This window comes from Bombus impatiens, unplaced genomic scaffold (assembly GCF_000188095.3).
Source record: "Bombus impatiens unplaced genomic scaffold, BIMP_2.2 scf_0036, whole genome shotgun sequence".
In the NCBI taxonomy this organism is placed as follows: Eukaryota; Metazoa; Arthropoda; class Insecta; order Hymenoptera; family Apidae; genus Bombus; species Bombus impatiens.
Genome location: NT_176455.1, coordinates 363,502 through 386,385, shown reverse-complemented (window position 1 = coordinate 386,385; position 22,884 = coordinate 363,502). Strand labels below are relative to the sequence as shown.

Sequence of the window (22,884 nt, the reverse complement as noted above, 5' to 3'; positions counted from 1 at the left end):
AAAAAAAAAAAAAAAAAAAAAAAAGAACGGTACATTCTATCGGAGTTATTTATCTATGGCAAGTCGTATTACCAGTGTTGTGTATTAAATTTCGAAGCATAGATATTCCAGTGATTTGGAGGTTTTTTCTTTTTTTTTTTTTTTCAATTTAAAATCGAAAATTTCGAAGTGGCAATAGAATTTACGATGAATTTCGTGTATCAATTATCACCGATGGTGTACATTAAATTTCAGAAATCCTGTAGTAGCACAGGCTAATTAACACACGCACGCTATATATCGGATTTCAAAGCGTCGCGTCTCCCCTGATCGGCGAATTTAAACTTCATTCGAGAGGGTTGACGCGTGGGTATTTGATAGGACGAACATGTGGGAGTATCGAAACCCACGCGAAATTCTAAGTCTTCAATTAATAATACCAGCATTCGTGTCGTCGCATGGCAAATTGCATATACGTGCACTTTTAACAAAACATCAATTTGCTCTGTTGTAGGAACTAATTTTCACGAACGTAAAATGTATCGATCAGGGAGAAATTCATTTCTCTAATGAAACATAATCCCGGAGTCAAGGGCTAAACAAGGGTTTTTTTTCTTAAATTATAAATAATCGTGGAATTTATTTTAGGGTGGTAAAGAAGACATTTTTGATGGTTTGATTTTGGTTTGATTTTAATTTATCGTAGGTGTTATATTGGATCGTTTATTTTCAAACCGTAAGCGAAATATCGAAATGTTTGCGTTTCCATCGATTGGAAAAATCCTGATAAGGTTTATAATTAGTTTGTCCACGTTTCTGTGTGTTCAAGTAGATGCAAATTCATTATACAAATGGTTTTCTTTTTTTAGAATCAATTAGATCAGTGTTGTTTTTTCAGGATTACGAATGAACTGACATTTTCAAAATTATCGAGTTACACGGTTCGTTGAATTTTAATTACTTAAAATCTCTGTTTTGTGTTTTGGTCCGTTCTTGTTTATAGGTATCTGTACGATATTTGAAAATAAATCGAATGAAACTAAATGAATTGAAATTATTATATTTTTATGTTAAACGTCTCGTTATCAAGCTCTAACAACAATGAGAGATTATCCATTTAATCTTAGGTTTGCAATTCTGTACGATATAATTATTATAATACTATAATATAAAACTATAATACTGTTATTCAGTTGATAAATAATTTTCAAAAGATTTAATTAAATTGTAATAGTGATGATTATTTAATAAATGTAATAATAATTTACAAGTACATTACCGAATTGTGTTTAAACAACTTGTTTACATTGGTACATGCAATATTATGTTAAATACAGAGATTAGGATTATATTCGCTATCATTTGTTTTTGATTATGTTGGCTCCTCGAATGTTTGGACAGGTTACAGATTGCAGGATACGGGTACACACCACTTTCAAAATTGATGATTATGCAATTACATTTACCAACGAAATTTCAATTGATTACGATAAACCAGTATTTTAAGATTTAGATTCTAAATTATTCACAAATACAAATTCCACGTTAAAATATATGTAGATCTCTCGCTTTCCCAATTTTTTCAAAAAATGGAGCCTTACAGTCTTTTCGAAATAAACGGTCCGAATTGCAGGAGTAATTTTCATACGAAATTCCACAGAATAAGAATTCCATTGCGACAACTATTAAATTAAAAATTGATTTTAATAAATTTGAAGTAACGCATATATCAGGGCGCAAGGCGAGAAAATCTATTGCAGCGTCGATGATTTCCCCCTGCTTATGAAACTAATTTTCATAAATTAAAAGAATCTCTAAAGAACACGATGAACTTAGAATAAGATACTCTTCACCAAGAGTATCTTTCCAGTCAAAGATTAATTTTCACGAATTTTAAATAATATTCGAAATTTGATACATTTGATAAATCCGGAGATGTATCACGACGAAGAAAATGTAGCGTGGATGATGTTAATCTTCTGCGCTGTAGAAGTAGTTTCCATAAATTTCAATGTAACGACCCCCGTGAAATTTTCATAAATTTAGACAGAAAAATAAGAAACTCCTTTCAGGATAAATAACTTCAGACGTGAAAGATTAATTTTCGTGAATTTAGAATAATACCGAAATAGAGAAATTCGTGAAGAGCGAGAAACTGTACGGTGGTGTCGATGATGTTCCGGAATACGGTATTAAGCTGCTATCGAAATGTGACGAAGCTAGAACGGAGTATCTGGGGACTTGAAGGCCGGTAGCACGAGCCAACTTAACTTTCGCGTGAACATATACGTATCAGGTGCTTTGCTAACTTTATGCTAATCTTTCTCTCCTTCGGCTGCTACACGTTTCAAGCGAGTAGTACATTACGTAGGATCCTCTTCGTATCTTTCCATCGTATTTCATTCTCCTTATGTTGCGATAATTAAGACGACCAAAGAGAAATTGCTACACAATTTTCTTCCTCTGTCTGCTACTTTCTTTTTTCGGAGATGTAACACGCATTCCTAGACGAGATACTCTTGTTGTTTCTACTTTCATTTTTTTAAATCTTCTTCAAGAACTGCTACTCTATGATCTTCGCACATGCTCGTTAGTCGAAACAAATAACAAAACGTAATCGATTCTACTTACCAATTATTCGCTAAATGGCAATGCCAGGCTTCTTCAATCGCTTTGAAAAACGTGTAGCTAAAATGTGTAAGGTAATAGCAAAAGGTAAGCGATGACGAGTATACTCGTCGAACACAGAGTGTGCGTAGCTGTTATAATATAGAATTAAGTAGTAACGAAAGGACCGTTTTATTTTTTAATTTTATCACCGACAGAGCTCGTCGTAACACCAAACATCGCCACTTCTTCGTGACGAGTATACTCGTCAAAACGGGATTGTGTGAAAGTTGAGATAGGCCTGCTTTAAAGAGCTCTATTTATCATTTCTTCCGTAGCTAGCACAATGAGTGAGAAAGCAGCGTTGTCATTGGTTGCATAACGCGCAATTATATTAAGTTTTTAATCCTGGGCGGCACAAAAGTCTTTGAAATTTGGATAGATTGCGACCATAGTTCGGGGATGAAGCATTATGGAGAAGCTAAGCGTTCTACTGGAATATAAAGTTGCGAAGAAACTCCGGTTTATATCTGACTGACCTTCGTATCACGGCATATCGTATTAGAATTTGATCTAATACGAAAAATCTCACGTTCGATACGTTACAGCCGATGAAACAGCCAAACAGAGATTAAAACAGAAATGAAAATCCGTACCAAAAAACCAACTACATCGGCCGAACATAGGTTGGTTTTCAAATGATCGCTCAGTCAATTGCACAAATTTCACCAGGGCTCGATTTTGTTTGCTCGAAACAAACAGGAAACGGCCGTGGCGTTATTGAATCGACGGTGCAATTCGATTTCGCGAAAAATCACCCTCGCACGGCGCACCCCACGCCGATAGATAGAATGGAGAGAGGCGAGGGGTCGCGCAGCACCCTCTGGAGCACCCTTTCGTTGGATGAGCGGCACGTCGGAAGGCACTGCTCGGTGTAATAATTTCGAGAGCTACCTTGCGCTAATTCCTCGACTAATCGGCTACGTCGAGCCAACCGAGGGAGAACTTACGGTCTCGCGACGTTATGTTTACGATACGCAGGTGTGTACGCCGCTTTATGGTTCGTATCTTCTCGTGAACTATGAGCTCGATCGATATACGCGATACATTCGACCGTCAGAAATTTCGCCAGGATCGATCTTGCTATGTTTTTGAAATATTCCGGCGAACGAGCATTCGTTGATTATTTTGGGAAATTTCAAGGAGATGAATGGTAGATTTCGTTTCTTCTAACGTGGCACATTTTTTTCCAGTTATCCTCGTTAAAATCGTATCACAGGAGTATCATAAGATTTTCTAACATTCCCTATCGGTCTTCAAAAACTCACCTGATATTCTTACCACTCTTCCTTATCGAATCTAGCGACGATTCATTTATCAAGAGACACGTCATTCGTCTCGAGAAGTGCGCAACGATCTTGAAAAACTTACTTGATGCACTTAAAACTACACTCTTCTGTTTCAAACGTCCCACGATTTATTCACTTCTGGCGCGCAATGAGGAACTACGGTAGTCCGTTTCTTAAAGTCTACGACGTATTATGTAAATGGTAATTTTTTATTTTGTGTGACGAGTGTACTTGTCAGACGCAGTTATCTGGTTAAAAAATTGTATTCGGAGAATGTGACGTTAAATTCTGCGAAAACCTGTATCGCCCCGTCGCCGGTTGAACCCCACGTTCTGCTGCCTAATATACTCGACGCTTTTCCCTCCCAAACGATCCGCGGGATCATTCGTTTTTGGCGCGTAAAAAAGAAAGAGAGAGAGAGAGAGAGAGAGAGCTGCTTGGTTTCGAAAAGTCGTCGCGGGCAAACGGTTCGGGTCTACGGAGACGTCCCAGCAGGGACATCCGGCCAAATTAATTCCTACGGAAGCCACCGGTATCTATATCTGTGTAACACACACACAGTATCCACTCGCACACGTATACACTCGCGCGTCTTCCTCTTGATATACAGACACGCCACTACAATCTCGTCCGGTTGCACACAGACGAGAAAAACAGGCGATCCTTGTGCGGTGGCGAAGTACAAGGAACAGCCATCTTTCTCAGAAAGAAATTAAACTTTTCCCCAAGGTATACTTTCTCCTCTTCTCTCCTTCGTTGCTCCCTTGGCCTGCACTCCTTTCTCTCTATCGCGAGCTGTTAAGGTCACGAAGGTCGAAGGAAACACACTAGGCACGCAGGACGTCCTCGCAGGATACCGAAGGGTGGCTCTGTCCAGCCTATTGCTATTGTTTGCCCTGTTCCCTGGGGAACTGGCCTGGCCCTTAACAGTGACATGTACAGTTCACACTGTACACCGGGTGTCTTCGTGATATTGTAGGATTTCTATCAATGACGGGCACAATCTGGCTAACGGTTTCAAAGGATTGCTGGGTAATAAATTGGATCGATGAATTTCTTATCGTCCCATGGTCTTTTGATGGTTTGAAAGATTACACGGCGAACTCGGCTTTGACACGATATTCATTCATTTTGGGAGTGTCACGAGCATGGTATGCATTGTTTCTTTTTCTTGTTATTTTACATTGTACGATTTTTTACAGTATACGATTACATGTATCCTATAGATTTACGAATGTTTAAATGGTATTTACGTGCTTAATTTGCTAATTAGCTGTTAGTTAGTTAGCGTTTTGTACACTTCCACAGGCAAAAGATCTTAGTAGGTGTTAAGGATCTATTTCTTTCAGGAAACTTACAGTTTTGATGCAATAGCAAGGTAGATATTCGAAGGTGCCGTGGGTGTTGCAGTATTCACGGGTTGTGGGTTCTGTTCTTCGCTAAACTGCGACTGTGTAACATCGTAGCGAACTATACTGGGTCTGGTTATTTGTATTATTACGTTGTGCTTTTGCCACAAGTTATTCCATTCGTCTGTTATCGTTGTTCTTGTAAGATGTTTGTCTTTTACGTCTTCGTTACAGTAAAGCGTCAATTATCCGAACCAATTAGGACCGAGGTGGTTAGGATAATCGAACATGCACGTACTTACCTAATTGACAAATACAGGAATTTGCCCCAAAATTATTTATTGAACACATTAGCATTACTAATTTAATTTCCAACATAATGTACATAATAACGTAAAATAGTGATTCATTTCTGACAAAAAACTCCGAAGTAACAATATACGTACAGTTATTACATACATATGGAGATATGTATATATTCTTTTACAAAAAAAAAAAAAAAAATAATCATTCCGCTTCGAGGAATTAGTTGTGATAGCGACGATGCAACGCTGATTCAGATAATCGAGGCTCGGTTAATCGATGCTCTACTGCGCTAGTTGGTTGTTGGAGTGTGGTGTTGCTTTCTTTCAAGAATTTCCGACTTCTTATGTGAAATAGGTTGGCTGCAGGTGGTCTTTCGGCGTAACGAGAACTGGTGGACTCTTTTAGTAATATTTTATGCACCAGGTTATTGGGTGTTGCGAATATGGTCGCCGCGTAGGAGAGGTGTTTTCTTCGGAATTCCAGCCGCCTTAGGTTTCCTGCGGCAAGAATGCCGTACACTCGACTCGTTCGCTATGTTTCTGTTATTATTCTGGCTGCTGCCTTATGCATAGCGTTTAGAATGTTAGGTGTGCTTGGATACTGAATTATATGCGACGCAACACATCGTCTATTTTGGACTATATTAAGGTTTCACAGGTAAGAGTTAGCATCCCAGTTTCCGTTGGCTATGATTTTCATCATTTTTAGCCTGCGTGTACCATTATCCTTCAGTCGTATCATATTCATTAACCATCGTCTTACGCAAGCCAGTTCAGAATGCACATTAAACATTAATCCGAGTATTTTTTTATATGTATGTGTATATATCTATGTGATATGATATTTATATACTTATATGATATGCACATGTATATATGCAAAATGCATTGCAATTTTCATACTATATATATATATATATATGGTATGTATATATATAGTACAGGACGTGTTGTAATTTTCATACTATACATACACATATATACATATTTTTTTGAATAGAAAATTACAACACGTTGTCCATATAATCAAAGGTACAAATACTTAAAGACTGAACAGCTACTTGAACAGAGGGGAAGGGTGGGAGCCAGCGATTATCAGCGCAGCGAAGTATGGGCTCGTTGGAGAGATGGAATAGACGTTAGGATGGAGCCGATGGGAATTTTGACGAATTTGGAAATTTAGAGCACGCGTGAGAAGAGCGCGGGGAACCAGAGAGGGAAGGTAGTTAGTACAGAGGAGATAGTTAGTCGTTAGTAAGAACAAGAGAAAGCTTTGGCCTGGTTAAGAAAACTGGAGAGCAAAAAGGAAGGAAAGGAATTAGAGTCACGAGTTATATAAGGAATAGGTAATTACAGTCAGGTGAATATGTGCCTAATAACCAGGTTAATAGTAAATAGTCAGATAAGAGCTAGGCAATAAGAGTTAGACAAGTATAATTGGATAGCTAGGTTGATAACTAAGTTATGATAAATAGTCTGATAAGAGGAAATGTAAATATATGTGTAACGTATAAGATGTGAATTTACTTATGAGAAGGATGCATTGTTTAGAGCGTAAGACAAATAAGAACAACGATTGTAGATCTTTTCATGGCCACGAGGCTGAAGAAATGTATTATTATTATTATCGTTACAACAATATATTTTCCAATACATCTATTTCAGATTGTTCGTTCAATTGAAATAATTTCAAACTTATCATAAATTTACGATATGAAGAGATACGTAATAACGTAATTTATTTAAAAAGTAGCATCGTAGCTTAGAAAGCGTAAATGTGAAATGTCCAGTCCAAATTGTCCCGGTACTTATCATTTCAGGGTTATATAAACTTTATCTATTGGAAGGGGACTTTAGTTAGTGTCTCGCTAAGATGTCCGATTCTACTGACGCATATGGCGCGTCCCTTCAGTTGTTTCAACAATTTCGCTGACCCGACTCGGGCGATCTTATCCTCATCTAATGATCGTTATTTTCGTAGCAATTGTTAGTTGGTGTACTCATTCATTCCTGGCAAATTCGCAGAAATTACGAAGCTGGAAAGCAAGTTGCAAAAATAAAAAATTCAATGACAACGATGATCCAGTGAATCTACTTGATTCAATCCAAATGTACTCTTATTATGCGAACAAAAAATTACAGATAATAAGGAAAATCAAAGAATGTCTTCTATTATGAACTTCGTTTACACTGTTTATATTGGAACTGTGCGGTAGATTCAGGCGAATGGTGATCCCAGCCTGGTTTTCAAAATGAAAGCAACGTTAATTATTTATAGAAAAATCGATTGTGATAAATTAGAAATTGGACATAGTATAATTAATAAAATATCTCGTTTGGAATAATCGTAGGGTCACGACGAGGATTAATAAAACCAGCTAACCAGACTTAAGTAATTCGAATTTAATGTCCGTCACGAGACGTCCCGGCAATTAAACTCTCTGACAAGGCTCGAATGGAAAGCACGAAACTGTCTCGCGATATCATAAACCGTACCTCGAATCGTGAACTCCAATCGTGAGTTCTAATTTATTATATCTGTTTAATTATATCACCTAGATAGCGATCGAGAGTTCGTACAGCTGTTTCAGCAGTTCCTATCATCTGTATTAAGCCAAAAACGCGATTGAGTCTTCAATATGATCGATCATCGCGTTACTCCACGTGAATAATCATAATCATTATACGGCAACTATTATTATCTTCAATATTTACTATTAACATAGTAATCACCATGGCCATTGTCATTGGAATTATCATCAATTAGCTTCAGTACTATTATCATCAGAATCACCATTGCTATTATCATCCAGTAGCAGTGTAATTACCATCGTCGTCGTCATTACCATAATCGTTATTTTCAATATTCGTTGTTAACATCATAATCACCAACTTCCATATTATCCTTATTGCAATAATTATTAGAGTATTAACAGTCGTATTACCATCAAGTTAGAGTATTACCATCGTCGTCATTATCATGATCTTTACTGTCATCGTTATATTATTCGCTGTTAACATCGTTGTCACAGTTACCTCCATCACTTCAGAAAACAAATCTTTCGTCCTTCCACATAGGAATTTAGAAATTCTCCGCGCATATTCCCGAAACGATACAGTTTAATCGCCAAAGAAATTCCATGAAATCCGGTCTGACTTTCCACGCTGGAGTCCTGAAAGAAATTCCGGGAAAAAATCCGATAGAACTGTCAACTCTTTAACCTTTACAGAAAAATGAAAGCTCGTAAAAATCCAGTCGAACCTTCAACCTTCTAATCTTCAAAGAAATTCCATAAAATTTCATACAATGCGATCTGTAATATTCAATCTACCTTTATCTTTAATCTTCACAGAAGTTCCATAAAATTGCAAAAAGTCCGATCCGACTTCCAATCCCTCGACCTTCAAAGGAATTGGTCCTAAAACATCGATCTTAGCCTCGATATTAAAGAGAAAAATAATTTTCAGAAAAAAGAAAAATCTCCGATAAAATCTAATCTGATCTTCATTATCAAGTCCTGTCAACACTTAAAACGATCGACCGAAGCGGCAAAAGAAAGAAAACCGAGGGTGAGCTCGCTCGCTCGCGCGCGCGCTCTGGTAAAATCCAATTTAGGTCGAATGAGAACCAGCAGTATGAGAGTCACTGGGACGTTCCCGCGGGACCACTGGGAGCAGTGGGAAGCCTCTGTACCCGTGCTGGGGCTATTGCCGGCTACGCGAACGGAGGGGGACTCCCCAAGGAGGTAATTACCCTCCCTACGTTCGCCCAGCCACCCACAAGCCATCGCAACTTCAACTCCTGCCGGAGTTACATGCTAATACAAAACCAAAACCGGTTCCCAACAGCTTCGAGCGCCGCCGAAATTTATACGTGTTGGCGCAAAGACAATCGTAACTGTGTCGATCGTGCGTACCTTAGTCCTTTTCAGTTCTCCTTTGACGGCTTAAAGAAACTTATTTTTCGAGCTTGTTGACAGGGCTTCGTGTTCGACGAATTTCTCTTTTTTTTCTGCAAATTATTTGGAAGTTATTTGAAGAAAATTTGCTAATATTTGTAATTTGAAAAAACAAACGGTAGGGCAGAGGCGGAAGGTTTAATGGAGAAATCAGTAGGATTCAAAGAGAGTTGTTGCCACCGTCAACGTGGCATACTGATAAGGATCTTTTCATCGCAACGTAGAATTATCCAAAAATTTACCGTCCACCGACGATGTTTAGTACAAATCGAACATTTTCTATTGTTTGTGCTCTTTAGCTATTTTATTACGAATCTTTTATTTCGGTCGAGTCGTGCGTTCTTTGTCCGGTCAACTGCGTTTGACGAGTATATACATGGAAGAAAAAATTCATTTCGGTGCGTTTGACGTGTATACTCGTCGTCGCTTGTATTTATTCACGCGCTCCGTGACCTAACCCCATGAGAGGTTTCTAAAACTAAATAGCGCAGTTAACCGGTTGTAATGTAAAATATCGAACGAGGAGAGATTCGATAGAGTTCTTCGATAACTTTGACAGAATAAGTGTCTTAATACTTATGATCATTAGTGTACATGACGCTATATAACTATATCGTACGACATATTTATTATATGAAAGAAAGCAAAGGAATAGCAAGAAATATGGCTCGAAAAATCGAAAAGTTTTCCAGTGGAACCGCGACCGCGTATCCTGCGTTATAACGTAATGAGAAATCTAAAATTCCACCAAGTGAAATGTTTTTTTTTTTTTTTTTGTTTTGTTTTTATGTTCTCTGTTCTCTCTGGTCGTTCACGTAGTATATTTCGGTGGCAACGACAAACTGATTACCAACAGTGTCCCAAGCGCGGCCTTGGAACTCCCAAAAGTCATACTCGTAAAAAAAGACTATTGTACACCGCGGACTTCCGGGTTATTTATACGAGTTATCTCTTCTCTGAAACCACGAACTGCGTTTGCTGCAACGTTTCGCGCCGCCCATGACTTATGAGCGATGATAATTCCACAAGCTTGAATGCACACCTTCTCCTTGCTACTTTTGCCCCTGCGATTCTCCTTTCTTCCCTTATCAATGAATTATTCCCACTTTCGAATAAACAATTAACTTTCGAAGCAACTTTTCCACGTTGAAACGCAGTCGCCAGCGTCCTCGTGGATATCTCTTTTCTTTTTCCTCGTCCCTCCGAGGATAAAGTTGATATTCGCGAATTGCCAATGCTTTTGCAATCGAAAGAAGTAGTTTAGGACGATGATTGGTTCGTAGGAACGGATCTGTAGATGTTTTCAAGTTTCTGGAGCTTCAGCTTTTAGTTGTGCAACTTTCATTTATTAGCTTTTTGGCTGAAGAGTTTATCGATATTCGCGAATTGCGAGCGCTTTTGAATTTTGCAAGAGCTTAGGATGATGATCGGTCTGTTGTTTGGCATATGCCCCAGTCTGTGACGCGGATGTTGGATTCTTCAAGTTTCTGCAGCTTCTCCTATCTCTCTGTGATTCTTCTTTGTTAGCGTAGTACGAGAGTCATATATTATGGAGTGGATTTTTACGCAAATTATAATTAGCAATATTGAGAAATAGGGGAAATACTTAGGCCTTATTTTAATATTATTTCAAGTTGTTTTAATTCGTTTAATTTCTCCTTTCAATATTTCCTTCAGTTTCGATAATCCCTTTTCTTAAAAAGAAAACACTCCAGTCAATTAATTACCGATCTACAAATCCTTCCAACCCTCGACTTGACATTTCAACTCCGTCCTCTCTGATACAATTATCATCTCAACTTCGAACAACTCTTCACTCATCCACAAAGAGTACAAAAATTCCAGGAGACAAATTCCGCGATTCGTACACCTTTGCTGTAATGAAATTTAATTAATTTCTATTAATTATTTTAATGTAATTAAATTTAATTAATTCCTCCAATAGGGTTGCATAAAGAAATTCTTTGATTTCCAATTTCTTTTCGCATCTCTTCTTGCCTCGTCGATTGCTGCAACGAAAGAATATTTTGACGACAAATATTAGATTGAACATTCATATATACTGGATACATAATCATAACATTAGATACATAGCCCGAAATCACAGCGCAGAAACGATTGAAACTTAGACTCGACCAATTTGGCTACTCGCATCCAGGTGATCCAAGCTTTTCTACAGCTCCCTTCTTTTATTATAGTCCCGAAAATCTAGTGGCGTAATTCCAGCCAATACAGAGGCTAATGGAGGTGCACATTGAAATTTCATGGGATTTCGGGCGATCGAGCGGAACGAACTTAGATACACGACGGTGGCACGGTAAGCGTGCTTTCGACCCTTTCTGCTACACGGATGGATATAATACGAGAAAGGGTGGAAAAGAGCCGCGACGGTCCCATGGGAGCCATACCCCGGTGATATTGGCTCCCATAGCCCATTCCTGCGCATAGGAGACCGAACCACCTTGGGCCAGCTGGTCGAGGAAAACTGGCCAAAATTCAAATTTCCCACCGGAGTATGCGCAACTTTAAGCGTAACTTGTACGAAACAACCACCGATATCCCCACGCCCTTCTTTTCTTCTCTGCATTCGCGATCGGATACTTCTATTTTTTATTCTTTTTTTTCCTTTTTCTTTTCTCTGTGTTACACCGTGTATCGATCATAGTTAGAGCAAAAGGACAGGGATAAAGGATGGTTTGAAAGATTTTTATCCAGTTGAGATTATATGGATAGGCGAGAGGACTTTGTAAATATGCGTATTGTACAAGAATCCTGAGAAGCGGGGATGAACAATGGTCGAAGATCTTTGAGGCAAGTTTTATTGTACCGTTGATATTGGTTTGCTTTTAATTCGACGCCGGTACTCTTCAAAGAATCTAATTTATCAAGTATGGAAAGGCGTACACGTAGTAGAAATTGCGAGTTTGCAATTTACGTACTTTTTAGGTAAATTGGACTATGGAATTTACAGCAATTCTTTTAAACGTTTCGACATTTGGAATTGATGAATCAGTTTATGAATTAGCTTTGTAATTTGTATGGACATGTGGAATGTGTGAATTACCTACTTTATGAACTAACTATAATTTTTTATGGACATTTGGAATTTGTGAATTACCTAGTTTATGAACTAACTGTATAATTTTTATGGACATTTGGAATTTGTGAATTACCTAGTTTATGAACTAACTGTATAATTTTTATGGACATTTTTATGGACATTTGGAATTTGTGAATTACCTAGTTTATGAACTAACTGTATAATTTTTATGGACATTTGGAATTTGTGAATTACCTAGTTTATGAACTAACTGTATAATTTTTATGGACATTTGGAATTTATAGATTATCTAGTTTATGGACTAACTGTATAATTTTTATGGACCTCTGGAATTTGTGAATTAGTCTATCAATTACCTTCTTAATCTTCATGGACACTTAAAGTTTATGAACTAGTTAGGTGAATTACCTTTACAATTTTTGTGGGCCTCTGGAATTTGTGAATTAGTTTGTCAATTATCTTCGTAATCTTCTTGGGCACTTGAAGTTTGTGGACTAGTTAGGTGAATTAGCTTTACAATTTTTGTGGGCCTCTGGAATTTGTGAATTAGTTTGTCAACTATCTTTGTAATCTTCTTGGGCACTTGAAGTTTATGGACTAGTTAGGTGAATTAGCTTTACAATTTTTGTGGATATTTGGTGTTTGTGAATTAGTCTATCAATTATCTTCTTAATCTTCATGGACACATGAAGTTTGTGGACTAGTTAGGTGAATTACCTTTACAATTTTTGTGGACATTTGATGTTTGTGAATTAGTCTATCAATTACCTTCTTAATCTTTATGAACACTTGGAGTTTGTGGACTAGTTAGGTGAATTACCTTTACAATTTTTGTGGGCCTCTGGAATTTGTGAATTAGTTTGTCAACTATCTTTGTAATCTTCTTGGGCACTTGAAGTTTGTGGATTAGTTAGGTGAATTAGCTTTACAATTTTTGTGGATATTTGGTGTTTGTGAATTAGTCTATCAATTATCATCTTAATCTTCATGGACACTTGAAGTTTGTGGATTAATTAGGTGAATTACCTTTACAATTTTTGTGGGCCTCTGGAATTTGTGAATTAGTTTGTCAACTATCTTTGTAATCTTCTTGGGCACTTGAAGTTTGTGGATTAGTTAGGTGAATTAGCTTTACAATTTTTGTGGATATTTAGTGTTTGTGAATTTGTCTATCAATTATCCTCTTAATCTTCTTGGGCACTTGAAGATTGTGGATTAATTAGGTGAATTACCTTTACAATTTTTGTGAGTATTTAGTGTTTATGAATTAGTTTATGAATTACCTGTACAATATTTCGATGTTTTATTATGCAAGCTTTCGATTCTGGTGAACCAAATTCATCGAAAAATATCGATGTCGAATTGAAAGTAACAATTGTCTACGAATCTCACGCGTTTGGGAAATTGAATTATTTGAAAAATATAGAGTGGAAACTAAAAATCGTTAAAAAGGAAACATTCTGTTTCAGAGTACGCACAAGAAGGAAGGCCATCGTCAGTTCAAGGACTAGATCTGGAGAATCAGAACAGCCTCGACAGCGGTGAGTCTTAAAGTTTCACGTATAATTGTTCTCACTCTTATCAAACGTATCTGATTTTTTACGTAAAATTTTGACACGATCGGCGGTCGATGAAAGATAGGACGAAAGAGAGGGTAATGCAGAGATTCTTAAACAGTCTCGTGACCCATAAAAATCTCAGAGAACTCGAGGAGATTCTAACAAGCAGAAAGCTACGGCGATAAAGAGGGTAGCCTCCCTTTTCTGTTTCTCGCTTTCGTTTTTCTCGGGCCGAGGGGGTGAATTTTTTAGACGGACATCGGCTCGTAGAATCCCCCTGCATTCTTCCGCCCTACGATTTCAGACGAAAATTAGGGTTAAACTGGTGACACGATGAAACGATGTGAAACGTTTTAAATTTCATGGAAATCGTATCTCTCTTTGTTTATCGTCACGATGTAGATTTCAAATATTAAATAACGTAGGTAAAAGAAAAAGAAGATAAGAAATTGTATGTTTGGCATTCAATAGAATTTTTGTACAACTAATAAGTATTTTATTAAGTGGAATATAGGGATTGAGAATTTGAAGGAAATTAGGATCTAAAGTTAGTCCCGAATTAATTATGCAATTTTGAATCTTCTACCTGACAACTCTGTGATTTTTGTCCTTTTTTTTTTAGTATTATTTATGGAATATTCAAATCTTTTTACTCGCAATTGTAGGAATTTTAACGTATCAACGTTCAACATCGTCGTACGAGATTCGCTATTATACTTACAATTCCTAAAATTATCCCAAAACCGAGGTATTCCAAATTTAAAATCTCCCAACTCGAACACACTCGAATCTTTCAATTTCACATTCCGCGGTTCGTTCGTATTCGTTCTTTCGCAGTTTTATAATCCACGTCGCAGTTTCTCGATCTAGAAAAAGTCAAGTTGAACGAATCTGTAATCTGTTATCGTTGGACGTATTGCCGACACCCTACGCATTCTAATTCACAAGTTTTGTAGTTTTCTACTATCCGACTTTCACCAGCTCCAACCTTGAACTTTCGCTTTTATTTTACCGCGTTTCAATGTTGCTCCTTGCGCGTAATATCAATCGGATGCTGTAAACGTTGGATGCGATCTTCTGATAGCAGGTGTAAGGGTTTTTATCAGACTCGAGGGACTAACTGCAAAATTTCCTGCAGATTTGGTTTATACTGGCACGAGTTTCCACGAATTCGACGTGCATACGCTTACGTAATTCGATTACATGCAGAGTAACAGAGGACCCAGTTCGGTTTGACTCGGTTTTACTCGACCAATCTCCCAAGTCCATTACCAGCTTGCAGGAATATTGTCACAGACACAATTAACTATTTCGTCTGATTGATTTGGAACAGTGATTTATAAACGCCGGAATACGTGACGTTGTAATAGCAATTCAAGTTGTTTAATTGTTACCAGTGAACAAATTAAATCTGATTTAACGTTGCCTGCAGATAATAATTATAGGCGATAGTATTTACGATCTTTTTATCTCTGTGAGTAACACGTAGTTGGTAGGTTTTATCTTCTATTTATGATGTAACTATTCATATTTAAGTATTTAATACTTCGTGTGTGAATCAGGTTGTTAGTAGACAGCTTGGTAGATCGATTTTTCTTTAGAAAGTTACTTTGGCTACGAAAGGGTGTCGAGCGGTGAAAAATCACGAACGCGAATGAGAGTTTCTTATGAGAGAATAAAATATCTATTTGATAAATACCTTTTTAAACAAACTCGTTAAATCATCTACGGCCAGGAAAAGAAAGAGGACGAAGAGAGAAAAATTGTTTGTCAGGTTCCAACTTATCCAATCGTCAAATAAAACATTAACGTAGAGGAACGAGTACCTCCGTAATGAGGATTAAAACACCCTGTACACCATTCAAACGAGCATATCACATAATTCCCCCGGAGAAGAAATAAACGGAACATTTCTCAACACACTTATATTTAACAAATTCGCTCTGACGATTGCAACGAATGGTCTAAAGCGCTTTTTATAGCGCCAAATTATTCTGTTCAAAAATTCTCAAAACAAGTAGCACAAGAAACACGCTAATCTTAAATTAATCCCGCGCAAACTGGAATAAAGAAACGAAGCTCTCAATGAAAGATTTAAAACGCGCACGGATGAATTTGTCAGAAACAATTGTCCTCAAAGAATTTGGAAAATTTTTACGAAAACCAAGATAAAGGGACGAATATCGCGGGCAAAGGATTCGCGTAAAAAGAAAGATTGGAAGAAGGTAAAACAAATTTTTGGACGCGTTTCTACGACGCACGGAGGAAAGTTTGATGCAGAGGGTGGCAGAATCCGCAGCTTTTCGGCGAGGACACGCGAAACGAGAGGCTGTGTGCCACTAAAGGGACACATTTATGTCTTCCCAGGAGTGCGTTAGCTAGCCGGGGATAGCCGCCGCCGGCCAAAGGCAAAACCATCCCCTTGCCTCCTCTTCGAGCCTTATTCACGGGCCAGCACTCTCTGTCTCTTCTCTATCCCGCAGCAACTTCCTCTTCAAACCAACGAAACTAAAGCTGGAATCTCTGTGTGTTGCTCTGGACGGTAATCGAATCACCGTGGTCGCATCACGATTCCGCGGAAACTCGTTCGTCGACGTCGAACCCGCAATTTCGATTACGCCCTCGAGAAGTGCCGTCGTGTTTGCTCGCCCGGCAAACAACTGCACCGTTTTCCGCCGCCATCGCCGCCGCTTCTTCCATTAAAAACGCGTCCAATTTTGTCCAGAATTGCTCCGCGTTCGATCTATCATCACCGTCCACGTTTCCATTTTACGGGGCTCCGTTTCTATTTTCCCCTGTCTCTCTCTCTCTCTCTCTCTCTTTCTTTTTGGAGGAGGAAGAGGAGGTGGAGGATGATACAGGATTTGGAGTTTCAAGGTTGGAAGATCGATAAGACGGTTCGAGGACACAGTGGTTTGATTTACTTTGTTTCTCTTGCCTTTAGTAACTTCAGTTCTAGGGGTTAGTTTCTATCGATCATTCTTTATGTAAAACACATATTGATATTGACGTTACTAACGTTTCCAAGTTTAATTCGAAATTGTTCGTCGTTGTTTGGTTTTTGTTCGTCCGATTCTATGTAAATTCTTATATCATCGAAAATTAAGAAATTGATTAATCGGATTGTATAAAGTTAAAGGAACGAAAGAAATAACGACGAATGTAGAATTTTCAATTAAATTTTGAAACAGGTTGTTTGACCGGGACTCGCAAGTTTAGTGTTAATAGACAGAAAAATACGACGATCTTGAAGAAACTGTTAAAATGACCTTCGCCTTAAAACCACCTTTTTTATCGTTAAATGTACACCTTAAAATCATGTACGTCCTATTTGGTCGCTTTTCTTACTGGTGTTTGTGAATTAGTCTATCAATTACCTTTTTAATCTTTATGAACACTTGAAGTTTGTGGACTAGTTAGGTGAATTAGCTTTACAATTTTTGTGGATATTTGGTGTTTGTGAATTAGTCTATCAATTACATTCTTAATCTTCATGGACACTTGAAGTTTGTGAATTAATTAGGTGAATTACCTTTACAATTTTTGTGGGTATTTGGTGTTTATGAATTAGTTCATGAATTACCTGTACAATATTTCAATGATCTTGAAGAAACTGTTAAAATAACCTTCGCCTTAAAACCACCTTTTTTATCGTTAAATGTACATCTTAAAATCATGTACGTCCTATTTGGTTGTTTTTCTTACTGATGTTTGTGAATTAGTCTATCAATTACCTTCTTAATCTTTATCAACACTTGGAGTTTGTGGATTAATTAGGTGAATTAGCTTTACAATTTTTGTGTGCATTTGGTGTTTGTGAATTAGTCTATCAATTACACTCTTAATCTTCATGGACACTTGAAGTTTGTGAATTAATTAGGTGAATTAACTTTACAATTTTTGTGGGTATTTGGTGTTTATGAATTGGTTTATGAATTACCTGTACAATATTTTAATGATCTTGAATGAAAATGACCTTAAAACCACCTTTTTTATCGTTAAATGTACACCTTAAAATCATGTACGTCCTATTTGGTCGCTTCTCTTACTGGTGTTTGTGAATTAGTCTATCAATTACCTTCTTAATCTTTATCAACACTTGGAGTTTGTGGATTAATTAGGTGAATTAGCTTTACAATTTTTGTGGATATTTGGTGTTTGTGAATTAGTCTATCAATTATCTTCTTAATCTTCATGGACACTTGAAGTTTGTGGACTAGTTAGGTGAATTAGCTTTACAATTTTTGTGGGTTTTTGGTGTTTGTGAATTAGTCTATCAATTATCTTCTTAATCTTCATGGACACTTGAAGTTTGTGGACTAGTTAGGTGAATTAGCTTTACAATTTTTGTGGGTTTTTGGTGTTTGTGAATTAGTCTATCAATTATCTTCTTAATCTTCATGGACACTTGAAGTTTGTGGACTAGTTAGGTGAATTAGCTTTACAATTTTTGTGGGTTTTTGGTGTTTGTGAATTAGTCTATCAATTATCTTCTTAATCTTCATGGACACTTGAAGTTTGTGGACTAGTTAGGTGAATTAGCTTTACAATTTTTGTGGGTTTTTGGTGTTTGTGAATTAGTCTATCAATTATCTTCTTAATCTTCATGGACACTTGAAGTTTGTGGACTAGTTAGGTGAATTACCTTTACAATTTTTGTGGGCATTTGGTGTTTGTGAATTAGTCTATCAATTATCTTCTCATCTTCTTGGGCACTTGAAGTTTGTGGATTAATTAGGTGAATTACCTTTACAATTTTTGTGGGCATTTGGTGTTTATGAATTAGTTTATGAATTACCTGTACAATATTTTAATGATCTTGAATGAAAATGACCTTAAAACCACCTTTTTTATCGTTAAATGTACACCTTAAAATCATGTACGTCCTATTTGGTCGTTTTTCTTACTTTCAACAGTAACAGAAATAATTTAGGTGCTCGAGTTAAAATTAACACTCTATATAGGAGAAAAATGATTCCTCTTTCAGCGTTTTAATGGAAGTAGAAAATACTTGAGGGCCGGGACGTTGCGTGGAATTGTTCAGAATTGCTTCACGTTTCGTTGACCTGCCTCTCACGTTTAACAAGATAGCCATTTAGATTCCGAGGGTGGTTTCTTCAGACTCGTGCTTTCCTATGAGAAATTGATTCTCTGTCTACACAGATGCAAAATATAGATTACGAACAAGATACAAAACGAAACTTGGGAAAATTGACATTCGCAGATTGCGAGTAAACACGGAGAATGGTCCGAGCTTCGCAGAACGGTTTGGCGTGGTTTGAGCTTCGTGAAATGATTCTGAGAATATGGTTGGAGCTCGACGCGATGATCTAAGAAGAAAATACTTCGATCTGGTATCTAGAATTTGGACAAATCGAGATTTTCAAGAATTTTGAGATAATGGTTGGCTTCGACACGTTGGTTGGTCTTCTTGTTTGAGCGGACAGTTATTTTCTCAACGGATGGTACAAAAATAGAAAGTTTTTTTTTTATTTATTTATTTACATTTTACAATTTGTCGAGTAGGACATTTGATAAAATATTATAGCTTAGTGATATAGTAATATAACACGTGGATGGCTACCCGCAGTGGGATACCATCTTCGAATAAAATAGAAAGTGAAAGATTTCACTACGACTTTTACGTTTGATAGAAAACGTACTTCGATTTACCTTCTCAGACTTCGATAATTCTGAATTTTCTAATTTTCCGCTGGAAACAAAAATTAATTCTACATCCAAGCGACCATCTTCAAACTCGTAAGCAACTCCTAATCCCATAGATATGTCGTATCTTGCCGAACGTCCGGCCAGTCAGTCACCCAATCCAACCCTCCACCTCCTCTCAATTTTTTTCTTTCTCTTTCCTTTTATACCCCAGAGACCCATTGCAAGTTTAAGCTGGTCGCATTACGAGCGTTCGACTCGGTTTCTCTCGGTTCAGCGTATCGCTCCAAGCTGCTCCCTTCTTTCCACTCTTAATTTAACCCTCCTGTTGGTAGTAACCCACCCCATTCCACTCTTGTCCTGGAAACCGCCCCTTGGAATTCATTTCGGATGTTTATCCGCGCCCCGGATGGACAGTCGATCCTCACGATCGTCGGATTAACTTACTCCGACTGCAATTCCAGCATTTTGGGGATGTCTAAGTCGAAGGGGTTGGATCGACAACAAAAAGGGTTAGTCGCTCGTGATTAATCGACCTCCGTGTGTCGCTCGGTTTACACTTCGCTACGGGGTTTTAACGCGAACGTGCCTCGTTCGTAACATTTCTATCCTCCTTTCTTCTTTTTACCAGCTTCATTGCCTCGTTACGTTTCGTATTACTCTCATAGCGCTGCAACGTGGATTTCTATGCGTTTACGGGAAATTAGAAAGCGCGGAGTTTGCCACGGCATGTGTAGTCTCGAACGATGAAAAAGGAAAATGCAGGAAGTATCAATCATTGCGAGAAAGTTCTGTAGGAAATTAATATGAGAAGATTGAAACGATAGTGATGATTATAAAAAATTGATGGACCATTAATATGGAAAAATGTATACAGAATTGAATTATTCTCAGAAATTGAAAAAAAAAGATTGCTATTAAAAATTCATGGGAGATTCATATGGTAAGACGCAGACAATATTAATTATTATCGGAGAGGGATACAATGTTAATTATTATCAAAACCTGATAAAACGTTGATACGAGGAAATTGATAAAATATTCGAAATACAGGGTGGATGGTAACTGGTGGTACAAGCGGAGAGGAGGTGATTCTGGTGATGCTACGCGAAAAAACAAGTCGAAAATATAGAATACAAATTTTTCGTTCGAGGCTTTGTTTTCGAGAAAATCGACTTTGAATTTTCGTTCGGTACGCCTGCACTTTATCACGTCTCGTTATAACGGACCCCACTGTAGATTTTTAGAAAAATTAAAAAAAAAATTAAAAAAATAACGTCAATCGAGACAACGATCTACAGTGAGATCCGTTATAACGAGACGTGATAAAGTGCAGGCGTACCGAGCCAAAATTCAAAGTCGATTTTCTCGAAAACAAAGCCTCGAACGAAAAATTTGTATTCTATATTTTCGACTTGTTTTTTCGCGTAGAATCACCCCCTCTCCGCTTGTACCACCAGTTACCAACCACCCTGTATAATGTTTTCCAGGTTCCATTTCTTTAATCATATTCTTAGAAATGATACTGACAACTAAAATTCTGTGGCATACCGGAAAATAATATATACAGTGGCTCGCGATAATACTCCGAATACTCGCGGGAACTTCTTATGTATATATTATACAAAACATTTTGAAATTTGATTATCATCGTAACGAGACACGATTACATGGCGATTAGGTTGATAAAATTTGAAACAGAGACGAGAACGTGTACAGTGGTTGCATTCTTTAGCTATCAAATTAATAACAAAATCAGTCAAATTAAAAAATTCGTCCCTTCAGGGACGAAGTTCGAGTTTGGTCTCTGTAGATGTGTCGCATAGAGTTTTGTCCGTCTAGTCTTGACCATGTCTGTAGATTAACTAAGCTACAACAGCCTCGATAGACACGTTGAAAATTTAAAGCTGGTCTGTCTTTGGACACCAAGAAGCCTTCAACTTGCTTATTCATTATTACTTTGTAACGCGTCTTCTGCGTCGTAAACCGCTCAAGCAACTAAATAACCAAATAAATAATAATCTATCGTTAATACGATCATGCATTCTTCCTGATAAATCCTGATAAAAACGAATAAAAAGATCCCAACGAAGATTTACATTGTCCTATTTTCCATGTTGCTCGACACACGACGAAAAGGGAAAATTATATTTCAATGACCGTTGAAATGCCCAGGAAAAAGTTCCATTAAGAACCAAAGCCAGCAAAATATTGAGAGAAGAGTCGAGAATAGTTGGAAACGAGAAATTTCTGCGAAACGTAAAATTCTTACGGGGAACCGGCGCTTCCTTGTCTTCGAAGCTTTCATCCAAAATCTAATTGACGTGGAGTGTGAGCTCGCGTCAATCGTCGATCTCCCCAAAACTGGGAAATAAAAATGGAAAACTGGTGTTCTCGTCGGCCACGTAAATACCAAAATTCGCCGCAATTCGTCTGGAATTCGGTAGAAGATCGTAGCGGATATAAAAAGTATGGAAACGGAAGCGTCAGAGAATTGGTAGAGAAATAATCGGTGAGACAGAGTTGCTGGGCGGAAATTGTTTTGTCGAGGATGAAATTTGGTGTTCCGGATCGCGGTTAAAGTCGACGGTAATTAGCCAGGACGGACGTGGACATGGACGAGCACTTTAAATGTCCGCCAGCCCATCGTCCTCCCCGCTGTTTAATTCGTTTATTATTCGATAAAGTTCTGACAGCCGGTTGGACCGGTGTCACCAAGCTTACCTGCCTGATCAACATCTCATGCCGGCGAAAGCTTGACGAAGCTCCACTTCCTCTATCGCGTTCTCTTTATTTAACCCCTCTTCGCTCCTTGATTGTCGGCTTGACGCACGTTTCAGCCAATTCTGATATGTTAAATAAATACCCTTCTTCTCCTTTTTATTATCCTCGTTAAGCTGTTTAATTGATATCACGCGAAATGGTAATTTACCAAGTGTCCATTTCGAGGTATTTTAATGAGAATAATTGGCATAGAGTTACGAGGCCCAGTGAAATTATTAGTTGGTCATTTTTCGTAGAAACGGCGATGGTAATTTTTTTGTAAAAA

The 22,884-nt window shown here is 37.6% G+C and overlaps 1 protein-coding gene across 1 annotated transcript in view; it reads left to right on the top strand.

Moving 5' to 3' along the window:
* Positions 1-22,884, top strand: part of LOC100742771 (zinc finger protein 423 homolog) — a 137,731-nt gene that overhangs the window by 39,884 nt on the left and 74,963 nt on the right. Inside the window, exon 4 of the mRNA XM_012389640.3 lies at positions 14,079-14,150. Within this exon, the coding sequence (XP_012245063.1) occupies positions 14,079-14,150 (72 nt within the window). The remainder of the gene's footprint in view (positions 1-14,078; positions 14,151-22,884) is intronic.